Source organism: Cyprinus carpio, chromosome A1, assembly GCF_018340385.1.
Source record: "Cyprinus carpio isolate SPL01 chromosome A1, ASM1834038v1, whole genome shotgun sequence".
In the NCBI taxonomy this organism is placed as follows: domain Eukaryota; kingdom Metazoa; phylum Chordata; class Actinopteri; order Cypriniformes; family Cyprinidae; genus Cyprinus; species Cyprinus carpio.
In genome coordinates this window covers 38688831-38714921 of record NC_056572.1, presented here as the reverse complement: position 1 = coordinate 38714921, position 26091 = coordinate 38688831, and the positions used below count along the sequence as shown (strand labels likewise).

Genomic DNA, 26091 nt, shown 5'->3' with positions numbered 1-26091 from the left:
TACTCCATATAACTCCATATACAAGCCAGAAACTAAGCCTCATATCACACCAACTTCCAGCATAGATTTCTAAAATACAGCTTGCAAATGCACATTTGTAATATTATTTTCATTTTGCATGCAGATGTGTCTTCTTTCTGGACAATTCTCATCAGACTCAATGAATTTCAACAGCTTTTCCAACTGTACTGATAAGACTTGTACTGTACTGGCCAAAGTATTTATTTATTTTTTTGTTTGTTTGTTAAACGGTTTGCCCGCGGTTGCCCTTTTGTGCATTGTTGCAACCATATTCTTAAACACTTTCACTTATTTAGTCACAGAAATCTATACTCCATAGCCCATTATGACAAAGCAAAAACACTTAAAATTTTAGCTCAGGTGCATCCCATTTCTCTGGAATATTTCGACCTTTATTTAGAGTAGATCTGTGGGAAATTCATCCAACTAGACATGATTTGTAAAGATGCACGCCTGTCTAAATAATATTTACAGCTTAAGATGCATAACAGAAAAAAACAAAAAACAAAGGAAATGCCTGAAAAAGGAGTGTGTGTTTTTTTTTAAGACTGAATCAATATTTAATGTCCTGAACTGAATTTAAGTCACATGACTTCCAGCTTTGTTTAAACATAAATCCTCATAATGCACTATTGTCAAGTACAGTTCTTGTTTACTCAAAAGTTATGAATGTTTTAGCCATGAATATTATTTAAAATAATCTGTTAATGTTAATACAGGGCAAATATCACCATGTTGAAGTTCTGAATTTAAGTTTAACTGGATTTTCCCACGATTCATTTAAATGTGTAATTGTGTTTATATTGTTTAATATTCATGCAGAAATTTTCATGGCTATTTTGCGATGTATTCATATAATTTAAAATTCATTTTTTAATGATAATCTGTCACTACAACCCTTAAATTAATAAATACCAACATGTACTGCAAGGTGAAGCAGAAACGAGGGTAGAGCTGCATACAAATGCAGTAGCGAGGTTGATTAAATAAAAAACAAAAATGCACAGAAACAGGACACCAAAACCAAACATCATACAGCTGTGCAAGACAAGACCTGATAAAGAACATGGAAAACACTGGGGTTTAAATACTCAAGATAACGAGAGGCTAGCAAGAGACAGGTGTGGGTGAGTAGTTGCCATGGGAACAAACAAGGGACTCTATGGCAACAACCAAAGGTAACTATGGTAACTAATGTAGCAGACGAAGAAACAGGAACAAACACAGAAAGTCAGAACACAGTAACAATGGGAATAGAACATCACTTTAAAATTAGAGTGCAACACGAGACAGGGGAACATCACCATAAGTTGGCTTGTCAACCGATTTTTAACAGAGACACCCCCACCCCCAAGCAGTGGCGCTTCCTGGATTTTTTTTTATGGGGGAGGCCGAAAGGGGCCAGTAAAAAAAATTTGGGTGGTACTGGCACAATACATGTTGCATGTCTAAATCCACTGGCAGACGATATTTTTTTGGCGTTACTATTGATTATTTCTGGGAGCATATCAAGTTATAGGCTTCAAAACTTAAGTATTACTATTCTCTGTATAAGTTGTTATGCAATTCAACTGCAAGTACACTCATATATTTTCAAAAGAAAACCGATTCAAAAGAAAATTAACCACACACATGAGTCCATGGACAAATTATAGTAAACAAAGAAACATTACGCAACAGTTATTATATTGCATCTTTTTATTGCTTTGTTTCACATCATAACACAAGGTTTCACAACCTTTGAAAATAACATTAGTAAAACCTATTATGTACTTGGTTACATATTTATACTACAACACAAAATAATATTACCACTGTACCATTTAAAATACTGTATTCAAACTGTTTCTGTGTCAAGTGTTTTAAAAAGGCATCTCTATAAAAGTAAATTTTCCATCAAACCTGACTGAAAAGATGTACATATCTGTTAAGATACAATAAAAAACAGAGCAAGAAGATATACTAATTTATATTGAGATGTGTGCACCCTAACTGTCTCATCACCTTTCTCAGAACTTACAAACCTTTTGCTGAAGAAGGTGGATATTTCGACTGCCTTCCTCTCCATTTTGATTATTTATCATAAACCCTGCATTTGTGTGGAAACATGCTGTCAGTGCTTAATTTACATATTTTCTGTTTCTGTTGTCAGACATAAATTAATAAAATAGTACTCGTCTGTCTGGCTAACAAAAACTATGTGCATATCTACAGACGAACTACATTCATGTTCATATATCCAAACAGTAACAAGTTTTTGAAAAACGCTGTTTTACTAATTCAATAACAAGCCAGCTACGGTTTGATCAGCTGAATGTGGTTTTCTCTGCCGGTGTTTCAGGACACCGGTCACTGCACAGAGTACGTTACATGAGAAGAAAGACTATCCTGCGATGGGAAAGCAAGACCTTGAACTTGTGGGCAGTACCGGAAATATTTTCTACTAAATAAAAGCAAACTCCGCATCACTGTTTTGTGTGCACGCCTCTCTATCACTCCTACCCGAAAGTCTTAACAAGAAATTCTAATGACAGACAAAATTCAAAAACATGGCAAAGTGCACTCTAAAAAATGCTGGGTTAAATATAACCCAGTGCTGGGTTAAAAAGGGACCAACCCAGCGGTTGGGTTGTTTTGACCCAGCGGTTGGGTTATTTCGACCAGAGGTGGGTAGTCCAGGGGTCAGAAAGTAAAAGTCCTGCCATATTTTTGCTCCATCCATGAACTCAGCAGCTGATTTCACCAGAGGAGGAACCAAGTCATTCCTTTCAAGTCACAAACAAGTCTCAAGTCAAATCCCAAGTCCTCAAAGAGTTAAAGTTAATGAGATAAAGAAGTGATTAATTAAATGATGATTGTGCATTAATGATGAACACATGCTGTTATTGGAAATTACAGAGGATCATATGTTGATGTTTTATTGGTTAAAATGATGCCACCATCATGGAGATCAGTGTTTGATTTAGTTGTGCTCTTGACCCTTGACTTGTTGCGCTAGATCTCTCTCTCTGTAGAAATGCACGTGGTGTTTTTACAATGATGAGATATTTGATGTTTATATGTGATGAAACAAGCCTCATGAAATGGCCTGATTTCATTTAAAATAACTTGCTTCCATTTACATGTTCAGGTTTTGCATTAAGAACTATGTGAAACTACAGAACACTGTTGTTCTAAAATATATAGTGAATTACTAAAAAAAAAAAAGTATATGTGTGTATGTATATATATGTGTGTGTGTGTGTATATATACATATAATACACCAAACAAAACTACTATACTATTTAGACACAGAGAGACATCAAGAACCAGTATACCAATCTCAACAATGGTGACAATCAACAAAATACTTCATGATGCAATGAATGCTGGGTAACACCATAGTAAAAACTCCCATCATGCACTGCAGTATGAAAAATTATTGTCACCACTCTTGAGGATAGTATGATAAATGTTCATGGCTAAATTCCTGAGCTGACATAGCTTTTTTTTATTCAATATTGACACATTAAGGTGGCATTTGTTTAATAGTTTTTTTTTTTTTAGTTATACAGTACCTGAACAATAAACCAAAGAGAGAGACCGCTTTATGATGTTTATCTACCATGAGTTATTAGCAGAAATCACAAGTTACTCTGCTACTTCAAGCTTTTGATTCAGCAATGCACAAATGTTTGCTGTGAAACAATATATCAATAAATCAGTATATTTCATCCAAGGCTGTGCCTGGAGTCAGTTGTAGTTCTTGTGTTTCTCTTTTCTTCTGTTAACAGCAGGTGTTCATCACTAATGCACAATCTTCATTTAATTAGTCACTTAATTATCTCATTAACTTTAACTCTTTGAGGACTTGGGATCTTACTCGAGACTCGTTTGTGATGTGAAAGGAATGACTTGGTTCTCCTCTGGTTAAAACAGCTTGCTGAGTTCATGGGTGGAATAAACATATGGCAGGACTTTTACTTTCTGACCCCTGGACTTTATACCTCTGCCAACTGCTGGGTCAAAACAACCCAACTGTTGGGTTGGTCCCTTTTTAACCCAGCGTTGGGTTATATTTAACCCAGCATTTTTTAGAGTGTGTGGCGGAAGAATTATGGCGGGCTGGTCATCATATCTAATCAATGAATGGTAAACACTGGCTAATTGTTCTACATATGTGAATTTAAGTGAACTAATATACAGATCAACTGATGGAGTAATATTAAACTACCAAAAACTTGTATCCACATGTGAGTTTGACAAGTTTTATATAACATACGAAAACTAAGTTTAACTTACATTGTAAGTTTCCTCTCCCACGTTGCTTACTCCTGTTGAACTTGAACAGTGTGTGAAGTCACCACAAAGCACATAAAGAGGGGGAGGGGTTGAGAGTGTATTCTACAGTAGCACACACATCAATCGTACAAGTTTATTATACTTATTTTTAATATAGTGTTTTTATCAATATCTGTGTTCATTTTTTTAATTAATTTATTATTCTAAAAAACTACACTCTTTCTGGTTTGGGGGGCCAATGGGGTGGCAAGTGTTATTTCAGGGGTGGCCGTGGCCCCTCAGCCCCCCTTGGAGGCGTCACTGCCCCCAAGGAATGGAACTGATGGAGCAGAAAACTACCATGGTGTATCTGAGGATCAGAGGATCAGAACAGACAGACCGGAAGTGAAGTGTACCCAGCTAGAATTTTTTTGTTCTAAAAATGTTCTAAGAACATTACCATGCATTGTTCTAACAATGTTTTTAGCGGGTAGTTTTATTTTTGTTCCCAGAACGTTCTCTCAAAAGATAGGATAACGTTCTCTAAAAACATTCTAAAAATGTTTATTAATAACATTATTAGAACATTATCCTCTGACATTCTAATAAAGATTTAAGCAGAGGTTTAGATGTTGATGCTGATATCTGTTTAAAAGTAATAATTTGGTTTGATGTCACCATAATGGTGGTCAGTGTTGGCTTTAGTTGTGCAGTTTGACAATTGACTTGTCAGTGTTGTTCTTTAGCTACTATAATCTTTATTATGGCAAAACAGCAAGAGAACATGTGATTAGATGATGCTGGTTGATGGTTGATGGCTGATGATTAAGACGTCACCACATATGTGTTCTGATTACCTGGTTTCAACCAATCTAATGTATGGTGTTAGTTGCATATCATTTATTCAAGTGACTCAATGGGTCCACAGCCTGAGACACAGCTGAATTTAAAACAGATAATTTCAAGGATTAGAGAATAGAAAAAAGAAAAAAAACTCTGTCACACAAACATCAAGATTCAGCGTATGAACCTGAACAATGGTTCATACCATTTTATTATTGATAAACCAATAATAAAAAGAGCATTAAAAACTCAGAAAGTGTTTTTATTAACCTCAGAGACATTTCACACACAGATCGACCCAAAATGCATTTGACATTCTGATGATAACTCCAGTTGTGTTTCATGGGATAATGCATCATACCTCACAGAAAATAATACATACAGTTGTTAAAATTAGCTTACTGCATGTTTCACTGACTGAAGCAGTAGCTCACAGCATTAGTCTTACAGGACCATTTATATGCTTTTGAATTATGAATCGGAGCAAGACAGGAGTGTTTGGCTTGTGAATGTGACCAAGTAATGTTTATTAGATTTTTATCCTTGCCAAAGTATTATTATTATTATTATTATTATTATTATTAATATTAATTTTTTTTGTTAAACATTTTATGTTGCAACCTTATGCTAAAATGCTACACAAATCTGAACTCTGTACCTCATAATGACCAGTAAAAGTAATAAAGGTACACACCTGTCTAAATTACATTAACAGCTGAAGATGCATATAAGAGAGAAGAAAAAAAAACAGTCAAAGGAACTGCCTGAAAAAGGAGTGTGTTTGTTTTCAGAGTTTTATTACCAGATAAAGACTGAATCAATATTTAATGTCCTGAATTAAATTTAAGTCACATAACTTCCAGCTTTGTGTGAACATTCATCCTAATAATGCACTACTGTCATGTACACAGCAAAATCTCCAGAATTAAATCAACTCTGCTCAGAGTGCATATTATCCCAGTCTACAGAGAGTTAAAATAACACTGAAGCAGTGTTAAAGTTCATGAGATAATTAAGAGATTAATTAAGTGCTGATTGAACATCAGTGATGAACAACTGCTGTTAACAAGCAGAATCACTGAAGAAAAGAGAAATACAAGAACTACAACTGACTTCAGCCCAGAGGTGGGACTTTCAAGTCACAAGCAAGTCTTCAAGTCATATCCCAGGTCCTCAAAGAGTTAAAGTTAATGAGATAATTAAGAGACTTATTAAATGATGATTTTGCATGAGTAATGAACACCTTCTGTTATTGAGAATTACAGAGGATCAGATGTTAAATGTTTTATTGGTTAAAATGATGCCACCATCATGGAGATCAGTGTTTACTTTAGTTGGGCTCTTGACCCTTGACTCCTGTGTGAGATCTCTCTCTGTAATGATGCATGAGGTGTAAAGCAGAAAGATCAGATAGTGATTATTTCAATTATGTGTTTAGGTTTTGCGTAATCAACCCTGTGAAGTGTTTCTCTTTCATTTAGCAATTCTGCTTGTTAACAGCATCTGTTCATCACTAATGCTCAATCAGCACTTAATTAGCTCATTAACTTCAACACTGCTTCAGTGTTATTTTAACTCTCTGTTGATTGGGACAATATGCACTCTGAGCAGAGCTGATTAAACTCTGGAGATTTTGCTGTGTACAGTTCTTGCGAAAACCTCATCACCTCGATGACCATCGGCACAAGAACACGGGAACCAGACGAGTCCTCTGGACAGTTTGACCTGTGTTGCAGCCTGGAATTAAACCACATCATGCTGGTTTCGTCTGGTCAAAGGAGAACTGGCCCCTTGACTGAGTCTGGTTTCTCCCAAGCTTTTTTCTCCATTTTGTCACAAATGGAGTTTTTGTTCCTTGCCACTGTCGCCTCTGGCTTGCTTAGTTGGTGACGCTTAACTGATTGCACACACACTGTTGGAAGAGAGCTGAACTGGATGACATAACCGAATCAATGAACTGACTTTAGCTGAAAAATGACTCTTTGTTATTGTCCTCTTGCATTATTAACAATCTATTTTCCTGTTTGACACTTGTTACGACCCCTGGCCCCTGGGTAGCAACAAAGATAAGGGGCACACGCAAACCAAATATTAAGCTCAAGAAGATGTTTATTTACTACTAAATTGAGGTAACATTAAGTAATAAAATGAAAACAATTAAAGGAAATCACAATGTGTCTGTGTGCATCAGTAACGTCAGTGTGTAAGACAGAGTGCATGGTTGGAAATGTAATCCAATGTTGAGGCATAAATGCAAAAAACAAAGTCCAAAACCAAACAAAGGCCAAAGTTCCAAAATCCCCAAAGTTCCTCCTTGGCTCAACTGGAGATCTCTTTTTAAAGGAGCGCCTGAAGCACCTGAAGCACTGAGGAGCGCCTCAAAAAGGTCGTCACACACTGTAAAGCTGCTTTGACACAATCAGTATTGTATAAAGCGCTATAAAAATAAAGGTAACTCAACTTGACTTGCATATTTACTCAAACGTTTTATGAACTTTTAAGCCATGAAAATTATTTAAAATAGTCTGTAAAGTCTGCAAAATGTTTCATGCTAATATAGGTCAAAAATCACCATGCTGAAGTTCTGAATTTAAATTTAACTGGATTTTTCCAGTAGTGTTTCCATGCAGTAGTAGGGCTTCACCGGAAGGAAAGGTTTCACTCTGTACTCATCCTTCTCTGTGGATTGTGAAACTGATGGATATAAACGGCATGGGATGCTTTCATTCACTTCAAAAATCACACTCATGGGTAACTGTGTACCTCATGTCTACAGATGAGTCTTTGTCCCACCATAATGGACAGAAGTTCTCCACCTTTGACAACGACCAAGACTCTGGTAGTAATAACTGTGCCAAACTGTATCTTGGGCAATTTTGGGGGGTGGGGTCACTTCTTTAAATTTACAACTTAAAAGAATCTACAAAAAACTTTAATAAACTGTAGCAATGGATTTTTTTTTTTTAATCTTAACAATAGACATCAGAAACTGTAAATGAGGAATTCAGGTCAACTGCTCATAAACCAATAATCTTTCCCTATTAATACAAGTCCTTGAATGTCAAAATTCAGTTTTTGAAGAATGTTTTTTTTTATTATTTTCATTTTCGTGTTACAACCCTTAAAGTAATAAATACTAACCTTTTTTTTACAAAATCCAAAACAAACAATTACTCTGAACAAATGGGTTATATATCAATAATCTGTACTGTATATAAAACAAAAAGAAAAAAGTAAGAAAAAAATAATAATGACGACATACAAAACCATTTTTTAGTGTAAAAAAGTAGTGACACGCTTGCTCCTTTTGCAGAGACTTCAAAGTCACTTGTAATTCTGGAACTTCACTAGGTGAAAGGGCAATTTCCTTATTCCACAAGAACCCTGGCCCCGTGAACCAGTTAGATGAGATCAATTCATCCAGAGTGAGACCCCTTGAGACATGATCCGCAGGATTATACTTTGTTGGAACATATCTCCATTGTTGTGGCACAGTGCTTAAATGAATCTGTTGTATTCCGTTAGCAACAAATGTGTGGAATCGTCTGGCCTCATTATTGATATATCCCAGAACAACCTAGGAGTCGGTCCAGAAAAATTTGGTGATGTCGAAGCTCTTCTTTTAGGATTCTACTGACACTTACTGAAACAACTGCAGCTGTTAACTCCAACCTTGGAATAGTTGTAATCTTTATCAGGGACATGCAAGACTTTGCCATTGCAAGGGCAACATGAACATCTTCTCTTTCATTTTTCAATCTCAGATATGAGTACTGTCCATATCCACTAGTACTAGCATCTGAAAAAAGATGCAGCTCTATTTCCTTCACCTTTCCAAACTCAGGAGGAGCATATGTGTGGGGAAGAGTCACTTTCTTCAAGTTGCTCAAATCCCTTTTCCAACACTCCCACCTTGGCTGCAACTCAAAACTCAGTGTGTCAACCCAGCCTATACCCTGTCTGCATACTTCCTGGAGTATCTTCTTTCCACGGAGGATGAATGGAGCTAAGAATCCTAATGGGTCGTACAATGATGCAATCGTAGATTAGATTCCGCATCGAGTTACTGGCTTCTCCTTGAGACAAACACCAAACTTGAAGCAGTCAAGTTCCACATTCCACTGAATCCCCAGTGTTCTCTCTACCAAAGAATCATCAAATGAAAGGTCAGGTTCTCTTATATCATTAGCACGTTCTGAAGGAGGGATACTTTCCAAGACAGCTTTATCACTGGACACAAATTTGTGAAGTCTAAGACCACCAATAGCACAAAGTTCTCAGGCTTCTCGTGCAAGCTGAATTGTATCATCTGTTGTCTGTACACTTGTAACACCATCATCTACATAAAAATTATTCATTACAAAGTCAAAGCCCAAGGGATACTGATCTCTATTACCTTCAGCCAAATGCCTCAATCCATAATTCACACATCCTGGAGATGAAGATGCTCCAAAGAGATGAACTTTCATTCTGTATTCTTGAGGTTGTTCTTTCAAATCTCCATTTCTCCACCACAAGAATCGCAGAAAATCTCTATCTGCCTTACACACATGGAACTGATGGAACATTTTCTCTACATCACATATTAAAGCAACAGGGTGTTGACGAAATCGGAGAAGAATACCCGTCAAATTGTTCATCAAGTCAGGTCCTTGAAGGAGATAATCATTTAAGCTGATGCCATCATACCTCGCAGAACAATCAAAAACAACTGTCAATTTGTCTGGTTTCTTAGGGTGGTAAACACTGTGATGGGGAACATACCACTTGTTGCCTTCAATCCCAACATCTTTTAACTTCTTCTGCCTCTCCCATTTCAATAACATCCTCCATAAATTTCACATAATGCTCCCTGTACCTTTGATCCTTTAATAATTTTCTCTTTAAATGATTAAGTCTCACAAGGGCAAGTTGTCTATTGTCTGGTAGCTTAGGTCTTTCTTTAAAGGGTAGAGGCATTTCATAGTGTCCAGTACAATTCTTCCTTATACCATCACTTAATTTATTCAAAAACGTGATGTCATCTTGAGATAAAGTTTTGTCGTCATTAACATCTTTAAAATCAGATTCCAAAACACGAATGGCATCTGCTGGAGTCAGTGGAGGAATTTCCTTAACAGAAAGTCTATGACAAATACCTGTGACACCAGAAGAGTCAGGCCGAGGTAATGAAGGTCCAACAATGCTCCAACCTAGATCAGTTTTGACAGCATAGGATTCATCATTATTTCCTAAGATCACTTGTCTTGGCACCGATGCTCTGGCACAATTATATCCAATCAAAAGCCCAGCCTCACAGTCCTTCCAATAAGGCATCTCATGAATTATTGCAGAAAGATGTTCCAAAGTTTAGCCCTTTCACATGTGGGTATGTGTGCCTGGTTAACTGGTATGCAGTCTTTAGTATAGACAGAGGGGAGTTCAATATAAGTGGCAGAGCTGTAACCTCTTACATGAAGTCCTGAAATCCTTTCACTCTTCACTATGGTATCTTTTCCAGACATGGTAGTCAATTTTAACCATACAGGAGATTTATCTTCCTGCAGGACATTACTTACTTCTTGATCAATAAAGGTTGTATCGCTTTGTGAATCGAGCAAGGAATAAACAAATTTTTCTGTACTCACATCTTTGCTTGATGATACCCATACTGGTACAACCATTGATGTATAGGATGATCCCTTTCCGGACACACTTAAGGACACAGCAGCTGTTGAGTCATCGGACCTTAAATCAGATGATGTTACAGGGACTGACCGTTCTCTTTTAATGTAATTGTCATCTTGAAAGCAAGTAGGATGTGTCCCTTTGCATGTGTTACAGAAAAGACAATGGCTACAATCTCTAACCCTACACTCTAAAAAATGCTGGGTTAAATACCCAGTGCTGGGTTAAAAAGGGACCAACCCAGCGTTTGGGTTGTTTTGACCCAGCGGTTGGGTTATTTTGACCAGAGGTGGGTAGTCCAGGGGTCAGAAAGTAAAAGTCCTGCCATATTTTTGCTCCATCCATGAACTCAGCAGCTGATTTCACCAGAGGAGGAACCAAGTCATTCCTTTCAAGTCACAATCAAGTCTCAAGTCAAATCCCAAGTCCTCAAAGAGTTAAAGTTAATGAGATAAAGAAGTGATTAATTAAATGATGATTGTGCATTAATGATGAACACATGCTGTTATTGGAAATTACAGAGGATCATATGTTGATGTTTTATTGGTTAAAATGATGCCACCATCATGGAGATCAGTGTTTGATTTAGTTGTGCTCTTGACCCTTGACTTGTTGCGCTAGATCTCTCTCTCTCTGTAGAAATGCATGTGGTGTTTTACAATGATGAGATATTTGCGGTTTATATGTGATGAAACAAGCCTCATGAAATGGCCTGATTTCATTTAAAATAACTTGCTTCCATTTACATGTTCAGGTTTTGCATTAAGAACTATGTGAAACTACAGAACACTGTTGTTCTAAAATATATAGTGAATTAATAATAAAAAAGAGTGTGTGAGTGTGTGTGTGTGTGTGTGTATATACATATAATACACCAAAAAAAAAACAAACTACTATACTATTTAGACACAGAGAGACATCAAGAACCAGTATACCAATCTCAACAATGGTGACAATCAACAAAATGCTTCATGATGCAATGAATGCTGGGTAACACCATAGTAAAAACTCCCATCATGCACTGCAATATGAAAAATTATTGTCACCACTGTTGAGGATAGTATGATAAATGTTCATGGCTAAATTCCTGAGCTGACATAGGTTTTTTTTTTTTATTCAATATTGACACATTAAGGTGGCATTTGTTTAATAGTTTTTTTTTTTTTTAGTTATACAGTACCTGAACAATAAACCAAAGAGAGAGAGACCAAGCTACTTTGAGTTATAAAAATAAGTTATTAGCAGAAATCGCAAGTTACTCTGCTTCTTCAAGCTTTTGATTCAGCAATGCACAAATGTTTGCTGTGAAACAATACTGCAATCGCTTAGAAACAAGCTACTTTGAGTTATTAAAATTGTTAAGAGACTAATTAAAGCAAACCTTGACCACAGTTATGGTGGCATCTTGTGTGCTTTTAAAAAAAAGAAATAAATCAGTATATTTCATCCAAGGCTGTGCCTGGAGTCAGTTGTAGTTCTTGTGTTTCTCTTTTCTTCTGTTAACAGCAGGTGTTCATCACTAATGCACAATCTTCATTTAATTAGTCACTTAATTATCTCATTAACTTTAACTCTTTGAGGACTTGGGATCTATACTCGAGACTCGTTTGTGATGTGAAAGGAATGACTTGGTTCTCCTCTGGTTAAAACAGCTTGCTGAGTTCATGGGTGGAATAAACATATGGCAGGACTTTTACTTTCTGACCCCTGGACTAAAAACCTCCTACAACTGCTGGGTCAAAACAAACAAACTTTTAGGTTGGAACCTATTAAATAAAAACATACATATATATATAAAAAACATATTTTTTATAAATTCAAACAATTTTCAGGCATCCATAACAAATATTATTTTCCGTCACATATTCCTGCTGTTCTACTAGTGTCTTGGCCATCAGTTTGGAACAATCATAAAACTGATGTTTAGGATCTTGACAAATAACACACTAAAAAATGCTGGGTTAAATATAACCCAGTGCTGGGTTAAAAAGGGACCAACCCAGCGGTTGGGTTGTTTTGACCCAGCGGTTGGGTTATTTCGACCAGAGGTGGGTAGTCCAGGGGTCAGAAAGTAAAAGTCCTGCCATATTTTTGCCCCATCCATGAACTCAGCAGCTGATTTCACCAGAGGAGGAACCAAGTCATTCCTTTCAAATCACAAACAAGTCTCAAGTCAAATCCCAAGTCCTCAAAGAGTTAAAGTTAATGAGATAAAGAAGTGATTAATTAAATGATGATTGTGCATTAATGATGAACACATGCTGTTATTGGAAATTACAGAGGATCAGATGTTGATGTTTTATTGGGTTAAAATGATGCCACCATCATGGAGATCAGTGTTTGATTTAGTTGTGCTCTTGACCCTTGACTTGTTGCGCTAGATCTCTCTCTCTCTGTAGAAATGCATGTGGTGTTTTACAATGATGAGATTTTTGTTGTTTATATGTGATGAAACAAGCCTCATGAAATGGCCTAATTTCATTTAAAATAACTTGCTTCCATTTACATGTTCAGGTTTTGCATTAAGAACTATGTGAAACTACAGAACACTTTTGTTCTAAAATATATAGTGAATTAATAAAAAAAACAAGTATATGTGTATGTATATATATGTGTGTGTGTGTGTATATATACATATAATACACCAAAAAAACTACTATGCTATTTAGACACAGAGAGACATCAAGAACCAGTATACCAATCTCAACAATGGTGACAATCAACAAAATGCTTCATGATGCAATGAATGCTGGGTAACACCATAGTAAAAACTCCCATCATGCACTGCAGTATGAAAAAATTATTGTCACCACTCTTGAGGATAGTATGATAAATGTTCATGGCTAAATTCCTGAGCTGACATAGCTTTTTTTTTATTCAATATTGACACATTAAGGTGGCATTTGTTTAATAGTTTTTTTTTTTTAGTTATACAGTACCTGAACAATAAACCAAAGAGAGAGAGACCGCTTTATGATGTTTATCTACCATGAGTTATTAGCAGAAATCACAAGTTACTCTGCTACTTCAAGCTTCTGATTCAGCAATGCACAAATGTTTGCTGTGAAACAATATTGCAATTGCTTAGAAACCAACTACTTTGAGTTATTAAAAGGGTCAAGAGACTAATTAAAGCAAACCTTGACCACAGTTATGGTGGCATCTTGTGTGCTTTTAAAAATAAGAAATAAATCAGTATATTTCATCCAAGGCTGTGCCTGGAGTCAGTTGTAGTTCTTGTGTTTCTCTTTTCTTCTGTTAAGTTGATTGTTAACAGCAGGTGTTCATCACTAATGCACAATCTTCATTTAATTAGTCACTTAATTATCTCATTAACTTTAACTCTTTGAGGACTTGGGATCTTACTCGAGACTCGTTTGTGATGTGAAAGGAATGACTTGGTTCTCCTCTGGTTAAAACAGCTTGCTGAGTTCATGGGTGGAATAAACATATGGCAGGACTTTTACTTTCTGACCCCTGGACTTTATACCTCTGCCAACTGCTGGGTCAAAACAACCCAACTGTTGGGTTGGTCCCTTTTTAACCCAGCGTTGGGTTATATTTAACCCAGCATTTTTTAGAGTGAACACAGGGAGGTTTAGTATTTTTCTTCATGCTCCTTTGTCTGTCGGGCCCCATGTCAATGAAACAAATGCTGCAAAGACCTTAAAGTCGGGGAAATCCTTATTGCCTCTCAAGGTTTGTGTAACCTGTCGATTCCAACGTGAAGCAGCCCATTCAGGAAGTTTTTGAACTAACCTTTGGTTTTCCTCTCAGTCATTTAAAATTTGCAGACTTGCAACTTTCAACAATGGCATCTTGACATGCATTAAGAAAATCTGAAAACTCTCGGAGTCCAACAGCCTCCCTTGACTGAATTTTAGGCCAGTTTGCAAGCCTCTGTCAAAAGGCACATTGTATCACAAATGGTTGACCATACCTTTGATATACTGTACTCTTTTGATCAATCAGTGACATAAAGGAAGCCTTCCACTCAACATACTGAATGGGATCACCATTAAATAAAAAAGGCTCTGGAGCTGGCAGTCTGTTAAAATTTATACTATCTTGCATGGCTTGAATGAGAGAAGCCAGTTCATTTTGAGATTTTTATTTGCAGGTTCAACCGTAGTGATTCATAAACGAAACTCGTTCAACCATCAGAAATCGATCCTCTGCACATGAACACTCACTCCTTAAAGACCCGTCAACGTGGACACCGGTCATCAATGCAGCAGGCTTCGACGACGAATGGATAAGTTCTTACTGTTGCTACCCCACTGAAATGATGGTCTTTGCTCCTTAACTGATGTTTCCAAAATGTTTATTACGTTGACATTCAAGCAGACACCGTAAGAACTACAAACACACAAACAAAAACAAAAACAAAAACAGAAACAAACAGTACATAAACCAAATACAAAACCTGACATTACATTATGCATTATACAATGTACAAAATCATTTACCTTATTTCCCTTTTGAGTGAGATGCACAAATACAATAAAAGGAAGAGAAAGACGTCACAAACTGCAGGCTGCGTCCTTCACAAAGTGCACACACTCATCCAAACAGCAGAAATGTGTCGCTCTTTATACAGTTCCGATTTGCGCATTAAGTAAATTTCATAATAAAAGTCCTTTAGCTAATCCGTACAAAAAAGATCAGTGCAATACAGACTTCATATATTTGGTTTAACAAACTGGCAGTCCGTTACAAAGTGTATGTGGCCCAGACACAACAGATGGCAGCTGCCACTTAACTGGAAGGCGTAATCCAGGAACTAACTGAGGACTGAAAATACCGTATCTCTGTTGACATCTTCCTGGATCACTCATGGCAATCAGCTGCTCTTCCAAGTGATTAACATAAATCAATGTTGAATCATGCAGATTAAATCTTTTGTTTAACTGAAGTCTGTCTAACTGGAGACATCCAGGATGTGCTGTAGGAGGAAAACAGTATTTGTGTTTAAATATCTGGTCCAGATGTACTTTTTGCAAAAAAAATTGACAAAATATAGCTGCAAGATGCAACAACAGGGCCAAGCCAAGCCTATTTTGTTTCTGAGAAAGACTACATTATGTAAAACCATCAATATGTCTGTAAACTGTGTCGTGAGCACCCTGTGACACAAAACTCCACAGCATTTTATTCTGATAGACTTTAAATAATTTCAATGGTGGCCATGTTTTTCAAGATACACAAACTTCCCTCATGCACTATGATGGCTACTTAGACAAAGACACTACAAGCCAATTTTGAAGTCATTTAGACTAGTGGGCTTCTATTTAGAGGCAGTTTCATGTGTTGTAGTATTTTAGAATCACCAAGTTTTTCTGTTTCCTTATAGTGAGACCTTCACATTAGTGTCAAACTTTGAGAAAATATCCCTCCAGAGAATCACAAATTAAAGAAATTAAATTAAGAAATTAAATTAAATTAAGAAATTAAAGTGATAAATCAAGACATGAAAAACATTTTGTCAATGAAAGGTTCGTATTGATTTTTTTTTTTTTTTTTTCAGTAGGTGGTGTTGACCCCAGAATTCTCAGGCAGCTCCGGGCCACTGTGGCAATGATACATGCAAACTCTCACAATGATATGTCTAAGCATTTGTAAAATATAGCATTTTATGTAAAAATGGCCAATGCCCAAAATTGTTGACGTCAAAATTTGGTATCACTCAACTTTATGTTTTACAGAATCTAAAGACCCCAGTTTGTGTTTTTTGGAATTGATCATACTTTGAAAAATGCCATTTTCATATCTCTTGACTAGTAGGTGGTGCTGTACCAAAACTGAGCATAATTTGGTGAAGATTAGACAATATTTGCAGGAGAAAAAAAACATTGCATTAAAATTCAAAATGGTGGAATATTTTGTTTGGCAGAATTTGTAAAGGTGGTATGCATTTGACTTGGAATTGCCTCTGGAGTGAGAAGAATTCACTCCATGTTTAACTTGCATAAAGCATGACAAATGTATTTTTTTATTTACATTCAAAATGTGGGCCTTCGTCATGTAAATTTCTTCTGTAACAGAGGAGGAGCCTGAGAATTTGACAGATATAAAGAGTGTTTGTGTCAGACTGAAGAACACAAACGGTGAGTTACTGCTATCTTTCATTTACCTCACAGAACATTCAGACAAACTTTGAGAAAATAGATAAAAATATGTTTCTATTATTTTTATTTAGATAAAACTGATCTCTGCTGTGATCTACTGAGGAGAGATTGAGAAGATGGGAGTAAGTTCATCAATAACTCTACATTCCTAGAGATGATTTCAGTGTGATGATCTTCTCTTTCTCTCTGTCTCTGTAGATGTTGGTGTTTTTAGCGGTTCTTCTCTCTGTTTTTCTGGTGAGTGGATGCAGTCAGGATAAAGACATGCCAGTCGACTGTTCTGACCTTTATAAATCAGGACAAACAGTCAGCAGGATTTACTCCATCTATCCAGCAGGAGACATTCCTGTCTGGGTTTACTGTGAGATGATCTCAGGTGGGAAAGATGAAGACAACGGAGGATGGACGGTACGAATGTGACTCTAGATCATCAAACACACATCAAACACATTCATGATGAATCATATATTCTATATAAACCCATCACAGGTGATTCAGAGGAGAATGGACGGCAGTGTGAATTTCTATCGGCCGTGGGATCAGTACAAGAGAGGATTTGGGAATGTGGAGGGAGAATACTGGCTGTGTAAGATCTCACAGCGTGTGTGTGTTTGTGTGGATGTTCATGTCCAGTGTTTGGTTGAACGTGTTCTTCATGTGTGTGTATGATCAGGGCTGGAGAACATGTACCAGCTGACAAGCAACAGGACATACATGCTGAGAGTGGATCTAGAGGACTTTGATGGAAATAAAGTTTTCGCTCTGTACTCGTCCTTCTCTGTGGATTGTGAAACCGATGGATATCAGCTGCATGTTTCAGGATTCAGTAATGGAGGAGCAGGTAGGACACTTTCATTTATACTAATGAAAACACATTTCCATTGAGTCATTGTGACGCTTCTCTTCTCTGCAGGCGACTCTTTATCTCGCCATAATGGATTCAAGTTCTCCACCTTTGACAAAGACCAAGATGTCTATGGAAATAACTGTGCCAAACAGTTTCTCGGGGCATTTTGGTACTCAAACTGTCACAGCACAAACCCCAACGGTGTGTATTTATGGGGTGAAGATGACACACATTACGCTATTGGAAATGTCTGGTCATCATGGAAGGGTTATGCTGTCGGTATGAAATCCATCAGCATGAAGATCAAACATGTGTCATAGAAACACTGCAGTTCTTCTCAGAAATAAATGACAAAACAATCAATTTAATGTTTAATTGTTTTCTGTTTTCTAATAACTGTGTAACTTAGTAAATCATGCAGGAAAATCACTCATAAACTTGATGATTTTATGAATTGTTCTTTGTTTTGTGTCTCTTCTTTTAATTTGTAACCGAAATGAATAAACAATGCATACAATTACAATAAACTCCAGCACTGAAATCATTATGTCAGATGTTTATCTCCACAATAGACACCAGAAACATTAAATGAGAAATTCAGTGGAGCCACAGCTGCTGATAAACCAATAATAAAAAGAGCATTAAAAACTCAGAAAGTGTACTTATTAACCTCAGAGACATTACACACACAGATCGACCAAAAGTGCATTTGACATTCTGATGATAACTCCAATTGTGTTTCATGGGATAATGCATCATACCTCACATAAAATAATACATACAGTTGTTAAAATTAGCTTACTGCATGTTTCACTGACTGAAGAACTAGCTCACAGCATTAGTCTTACAGGACCATTTATATGCTTTTGAATTATGAATCGGAGCAAGACAGGAGTGTTTGGCTTGTGAATGTGACCAAGTAATGTTTATTAGATTTTTATCCTTGCCAAAGTATTATTATTATTATTATTATTATTTTTTTTTTTTTTTGTTAATCATGTTATGTTGCAACCATATGCTAAAATGCTACACAAATCTGTACTCTGTACCTCATAATGACCAGTAAAGGTAATAAAGGTAGACACCTGTCTAAATTACATTAACAGCTGAAGATGCATATAAGAGAGAAGAAAAAAAACAGTCAAAGGAACTGCCTGAAAAAGGAGTGTGTTTGTTTTCAGAGTTTTATTACCAGATAAAGACTGAATCAATATTTAATGTCCTGAATTAAATTTAAGTCACATGACTTCCAGCTTTGTGTGAACATTCATCCTAATAATGCACTACTGTCATGTACACAGCAAAATCTCCAGAATTAAATCAACTCTGCTCAGAGTGCATATTATCCCAGTATACAGAGAGTTAAAATAACACTGAAGCACTGTTAAAGTTCATGAGATAATTAAGAGATTAATTAAGTGCTGATTGAACATCAGTGATGAACACCTGCTGTTATTGAGAATTACAGAAGATCAGCTGTTAAATGTTTTATTGGTTAAAATGATGACACCATCATGGAGATCAGTGTTTACTTTAGTTGGGCTCTTGACCCTTGACTCCTGTGTGAGATCTCTCTCTGTAATGATGCATGAGGTGTAAAGCAGAAAGATCAGATAGTGATCATTTCAATTATGTGTTTATGTTCTGCATAATCAACTCTGTAAAGCTACAACATGCAAACAAAGTGTTGTTCTATTAGTTATAGTGAATGAATTTAAAATGTATATAATGATTATAAAAATTTGAAGTCCAGTATCTCTTAGACACACACAGACATCAAGAACCAGTATATGAATCTCAACAATGGTGACATTCAACAAAATGCTTCATGCTGCAGTGCATACTGGGTAATACCACAGTAAAAACTCCCATGATGCACTGCAGTATGAAAAATTATTGTCACCACTGTTGAGGATCATATAAGTGTTTATGTCTAAAAGCCTGAGCTGATACAGTTTTTGTTTCTTCATTATTTGCAGATCTGTAACAGCTGAATGTCAGACAGTAAGTCAAAGAGAGATCACTTAATGATGTAAATTTTTCACGAGTTAAAGACAGTTTAAGCTCAGCTGCTACATCCAGATTTGATTCAGCAATGTACAAATGTTTGCTGTGAAACAATATTGCAATTGCTTATAAGCAAATTACTTTCATCAAGTAAAAGGGTCAAGACACTATCTAAAGCAAACCTTGACCACAATTATGGTGTCATTGTTTTTTTTTTTTTTTTCAGTTGATTTCATCCAAGACTGTGGCTAAATTAAGAAGATGCAGTTCTTGTGTGTCTCTTTCATTTAGCAATTCTGCTTGTTAACAGCATCTGTTCATCACTAATGCTCAATCAGCACTTAATTAGCTCATTAACTTCAACACTGCTTCAGTGTTATTTTAACTCTCTGTTGATTGGGACAATATGCACTCTGAGCAGAGCTGATTAAACTCTGAAGATTTTGCCGTGTACAGTTCTTGCGAAAACCTCATCATCTCGATGACCATCGGCACAAGAACACGGGAACCAGACGAGTCCTCTGGACAATCTGACCTGTGTTGCAGCCTGGAATTAAACCACATCATGCTGGTTTCGTCTGGTCAGAGGAGAACTGGCCCCCGACTGAGCCTGGTTTCTCCCAAGGTTTCTTCTCCATTTCTGTCACTGATGGAGTTTTGGTTCCTTGCCGCAGTCACCTTTGGCTTGCTTAGTTGGTGACGCTTAACTGATTGCACACACACTGTTGGAAGAGAGCTGAACTGGATGACATAACCGAATCAATGAACTGACTTTAGCTGAAAAATGACTCTTTGTTATTGTCCTCTTGCATTATTGACAATCTATTTTCCTGTTTGACACTTGTTACGACCCCTGGCCCCTGGGTAGCAACAAAGATAAGGGGCACACGCAAACCAAATATTAAGCTCAAGAAGATGTTTATTTACTACTAAATTGAGGTAACATTAAGTAGTAAAATGAAAACAATTAAAGGAAATCACAATGTGTCTGTGTGACGTCAAACGTTTTATGAAATTTTATGCTATAAAAATTATTGAAAATAATCTGTAAAGTCTGCAAAATGTTTCATGTTAATATAGGTCAAAAATCACCATGCTGAAGTTCTGAATTTAAATTTAACTGGATTTTTAATATTCAAGCAGACAATTTTCATGAATATTCTGAGATGTATTTATGTCATCTAAAATTCTTTATTTTATTTTTATTTTTTTGATAATTTGTAACTGGTGTTACAACCCTTAAAGTAATAAATACGCACACCAGCTCTTTTGGAATGCCATGCCTTGCATACACTGCTTTCATCTTTTCAATTACTGTGTGCGCTGTCTTGTCTCTGATATTAATCACCTCAGGAAACTTTGACATGTAATCGCCCTTACCAAAAAGTAGTATACTTCAAGTTTATTTTATTAAGTATACTTAAGTAAAGTTCAAGTATATTTTGACTTTTTGTAAGTATAAGTCAATTATACTTAATTGTCATTATAAGTATATATCTTAGAAGTACATAAAGCCCATTTCTGAGAAGTACATAAAAAGTAAACTAAAAGTATACTTTCCTATTTTTAGTTTAAAATAAGTATACTAATAGCACACTTGAATACAGAAATTTTCTGGCATGTGCTTTTGTGCGCTGCATTCATTGGTGTGAGATATGTAGTTTCTGCAACATCTCTTGTCTCATTGACTCAGGAATCAATATTCTACCTGATACCAGCAATATTCCATCTTGCACAGCCACAGTGTGTCTGACGGGACAGAACTGATGAATTGAAGGACTTTCTATGTGTCGGCTATCCTGTCTTTTGAGTTTTCAAAACCAACTGGAGTGTACTGTCTCTTGCAGTAGCATCTGTAAGCTGCTTCAGCATTTCTTTACTGAGAGCCTCTGTTGCTTCAAGTGAATATATGACCCTTTCATCACTGAGATCATCTGTACTTGTGTGTTGGCCTTCAGCGACAGCACGTGACAGTGTACAAGCAATTAACATGTCCTTACCAAGCATGTATTGGACAAATTTGGTCATATTTCTGTAGCTGTAAGAGCATACATTGGAGTCTCGCTGGTGCTTTGCTCAGTGACTTCTTGAAGATAGCCTCCAATGGCTTATGGTCTGATTGGACATTCACACTGTGTCCGTTCACATACTGATGGAACGAGTGGAGCCATGAGTGATGCCTCACCTGGAATAAATGGTGCAAGATAATCTTATCATGCCCAAAAGTCACTGCAGTGCTTATCTGTCCATGGGTGCTGGCATGCTCACTACCGCCTGTAACTTGCTTTCACACCCTGTGGGGTTATCACATGGCCCAAGAAATGTACATTGTTCACCTTGAACTGGATCTTGTCGGGGTTGAATTTCAGCAACAATGACAATATGTTCTTGTTCTGTGGCAGCTGCAACAATCATATCATCAGCTACAATGTGTACACCACCTATATCTCCAAACACTGCATTATTGTACTGCTGGAAAACTTCACTAGCAGACTTGATACTACATGGCAGACGTTTGAATCTGTATCTACCCCATGGCGTGTTGAACGTGCATAGTAGGGAGGATTCCGTGTCAAGTTTGACTTGCCAGTAGCCGTCCTTTTCATCAAAGATGGAGAAAATTTTCTTTCCAGCAAGCTTGCACAGGACATCTTCAGTTGTCGGAATAGAGAAGTGTTGACAAAGAACAGCTTAATTTAGGTCACGAGTGTCCAAGCATACTCGTAATGACCCATTCTTTTTTTCAGTGACAACAAGGCTGTTGACCCAAGGAGTGGGCTGGGTGACTGGTGCTATAACGTCTGCTTGCAACAGCTGATCCAGTGTGTCCTTCAGTTTGCCCAGCACTGCTAAGGGAATTTTTCTGCAGCCATGTATGACCGGGATTGCTTTCGGATCGACATGAATGTGATGTTCACCCGGAAACTGACCGAGCCCTTCAAAAACTGTCGGATGTTGTGCTATCAGCTCCTCTTTGGAGGTAGAATGCTTGATTACAACAGTCTCAACTCTTTTTAGCAGTTGCATCCGTTCACATGCTTCCTTACCAAGTATTGGAATGGAGGAGTGTCTGGTGATGTAAAAGGGTAAGCAAACTTGCACTTTGGATGTGACACACTGAAGGTTGTCGAAAAAATCAGCATAGTCGAATTTGGTTGCAACAACGCTGGTTCGTGCAGAGATTGATAAATGTCAAGAGGGATAATACTGGCTTCAGCTCCAGACTCCAATTTGAACACTGTCACATTTCCAATGTCTACATCTGTGTACCATGCTTTCTGTACAGAGCCGCAGGTCTCTTTTAGTTCAACTGACCTGATGAATAATGAATCAACAGTGACATTTCTATTGTGTTTAGGCTTTGTGTCTTTTTGTTCAGACATGCACACTGAGGCAAAGTGATTACATTTTCCACAGGCATGATATGTGCCAAAGGCTGAAGACTGTCACTTTTTGCGGATGAATGAATCTGCTTTGTGCTGTTGAGATGATGTTCTTTCATATTTCTTGTTCTGTTTTGCATCTTTTGTCTTCTTTTTAATGGCATGAACAGTTTTACTCTGCTCTCCCATTGCTTGAATCTGTGTTTTAGCTGCCTCTGCTGCTCTACAAATGTCCACTGTTTTTTCAAGAGTCAGGTTTGTTTCTCTTAAGGGCCTCTCCTTTAAACACTGATCACTGATACTGAACACAATCTTGTCTCTTATCATGTCAGATTCCGTTGAGCCAAATTCACAGTCCTTACTCTTTTGTTTTAGTTCTGTGACATACTTATCAATGGTAATCGAATCAGGCATGGGGTAGGCCCAGAACTGGTGATTTCCAAAAACAACATTCTTTCTCAGTAAGCAATACTTCTCCAATGAGGTTACTATATCTTGCATTGTTTCATTCTCCCCATCTGGCTCAATAGACAGTGAAATGTGTACTTCTAAGGCCTCCTGTCCTAAAGCATGAAGGAGAATGGCAATTTTTACCTTTTCATTTTTTGACTCTGAACCTGTAGCTGTCATATAAATGTTGAACCACTGTATCCATCTTCTCCAGTTTTCATCTGTATTCCCCGACAGGACTAATAGAGGTGGTAATCTGAACTGATCCATGTTTATTTTTTTACTATGGCAGACTCACTTCAGTCAGGATGCGCTCACTTTCTTCATCAAGTCTCAGTGCTGTCAAACGCAGGCTCGAGTTCGTGAAACGACTCTCTTCTGACTAGGGAGGATTTTCACTCAAATTTGATGGCCTCCAGAATATTTTGCTGTATTAATATTTGAATATGCCACACACCAAAATAAAGATCAGGGCCTCTACTTTTAAACAAAATTATCAGTTTTATTCTAGCTTAAAGCATTCTTTTTTATCAGCACTTGAATATAAGTAGGTTTCATAAAAAATTCATAATTTTGAGCAAAAATCAATTATTATTTTTTTTTTATCAAAAACTACATCTGGATAATATTTAGTACGATAAAAAAAAGCATAAATCCAGTAAATCGCTTCCATCAACACCTCCAAAGCTTGCACAGACATATACCACTTCCTGGATCATTATTTCTCATATGCATCTGTTTACATAAGGGATCGCTCGTTTCTCCGTCTTGTTCACGTGTGTTTTTGTTCGGAGGTTTTTGTACTCGTTCAGCAGATGTGTAATAGCGCCCCCGAGTGTATAACAGTGAAAACACGAAAAGCCGTAAAGACTCGTCTTTGGCGGGGCAAGATTTAATTATTACAGAAGAGAGAACTGAACATTCAAACATCTGCTTACACTTTAGGCCTGTGGCTGTGATATTAAGCTAATTTTATTTTTGATTTTGATTTTGGCTCCTAAGGATTACAGCTGCGTTTCTTCTAGTGCAACTTTTTTCCCTTCAAAGGGGTGAGCATTTGTTCCTCCCTAAAACCCAAACTTAAAGTCAAAATCAGTACAATCGGTGATTGTTGTAAAATGCCGTCTTATACTGTTGTTAAATTGCAGGACATGTTTTATAATAAAACATTGAAAGTACAATCCACACAAGAGTTGTTCCCCAGGCTGAAATGTGTTCAAAACGGACAAGCTATTTACACCTTGGGCTCCTGGCACGTCCAGATTATTAAATACACACAAAATATGTCAAATTGGACAGTTTGGAGAGTATTTACTTAACCCTTAATCGGTCCCTAGGGCGCAGCTGACCCCTTTTGAATTTTCCTTTATTTTTTAAAAGTGTTCCCTTCATTTCAGGGGCATGAAATTCTGTGACTTTTCCTAAATAATCTATCTAAACACACACACACACACACACACACACACACACACACACACACACACGTTTTTTCTAATTGTGTGTGAAAAAAAAAAAAGAAATCACTGTTAAAGGTCCTTGGGATCCGATTGACCTTACATTGAAAATTAATGGGAAAATGTTAAAATTGATTATTTTTTCATTTCATTTGTCAAAAATAAATAAATAAATAAATTACATAAATCCAATATATATATATATATATATATATATATGTGAAAATCTCTACATTTAAAGATAGTAAATGTTAAAGATGTACATGACTTTGTCAGACGACCACCGGGACAAGACCACAGGAACCAGACGAGTCCTCTGCACAGTTTGACCTGTGTTGCAGCCTGGAATTAAACCACATCATGCTGGTTTCGTCTGAGAACTGGCCCCCCGACTGAACCTGGTTTCTCCCAAGGTTTTTTTCTCCATTCTGTCACTGATGGAGTTTTGGTTCCTTGCCGCTGTCACCTCTGGCTTGCTTAGTTGGGGACACTTCATTTACAGCGATATCGTTGACTTGATTGCAAATTATTGCACAGATACGATTTAAACTGAACTGAGCTGCATGATGACATCACTGAATTCAATGATGAACTGCCTTTAACTGTCATTTTGCATTATTGACACACTGTTTTCCTAATTAATGCTGTTCAGTTGCTTTGACGCAATCTTTTTTGTTTAAAGCGCTATATAAATAAAGGTGACTTGACTTGACTTGACACACACAAACACATGTGTGTGAATGCAACAGAGAGCATTTTTATAGAAAATGGCAAATAAAATCAACAAAACTGGCATAAGTCTGAAAAATTTCCATACATTAATGAAGGACTAATACTAGAGCACAAAGGCAACATGGAACAAGCCAAAAAAACAAAAACAAATTAAATTTGTATTGTTCTGTTAACTCTTTCCTCCTGTGCTGTTGTTTTGTTTTGTATTGTATTTGTTTTATTTACTTTTAAAATTCATCTCTTGTTCTAAAAAAAATAAATAATTTGTGATAAATAATTTTCTGAAATAAATAGTATG

The 26091-nt window shown here is 36.8% G+C and overlaps 1 protein-coding gene across 2 annotated transcripts in view; it reads left to right on the top strand.

Moving 5' to 3' along the window:
- Positions 1 to 18419, top strand: part of LOC109076476 (microfibril-associated glycoprotein 4-like) — a 137084-nt gene extending 118665 nt beyond the window's left edge. The window contains exons 1-5 of one of the 2 annotated variants that reach the window (XM_042765548.1): positions 16974 to 17042; positions 17119 to 17328; positions 17410 to 17506; positions 17594 to 17761; positions 17834 to 18419. In XM_042765548.1, the coding sequence (XP_042621482.1) occupies positions 17037 to 17042; positions 17119 to 17328; positions 17410 to 17506; positions 17594 to 17761; positions 17834 to 18087 (735 nt within the window). In that variant the 5' untranslated portion in view covers positions 16974 to 17036 and the 3' untranslated portion in view covers positions 18088 to 18419. Of the gene's footprint in view, positions 1 to 16973; positions 17043 to 17118; positions 17329 to 17409; positions 17507 to 17593; positions 17762 to 17833 lie in introns of those variants that run through there. The other variant, XM_042765541.1, reaches the window with a different exon arrangement.
- Positions 18420 to 26091: the final 7672 nt, after the last annotated feature.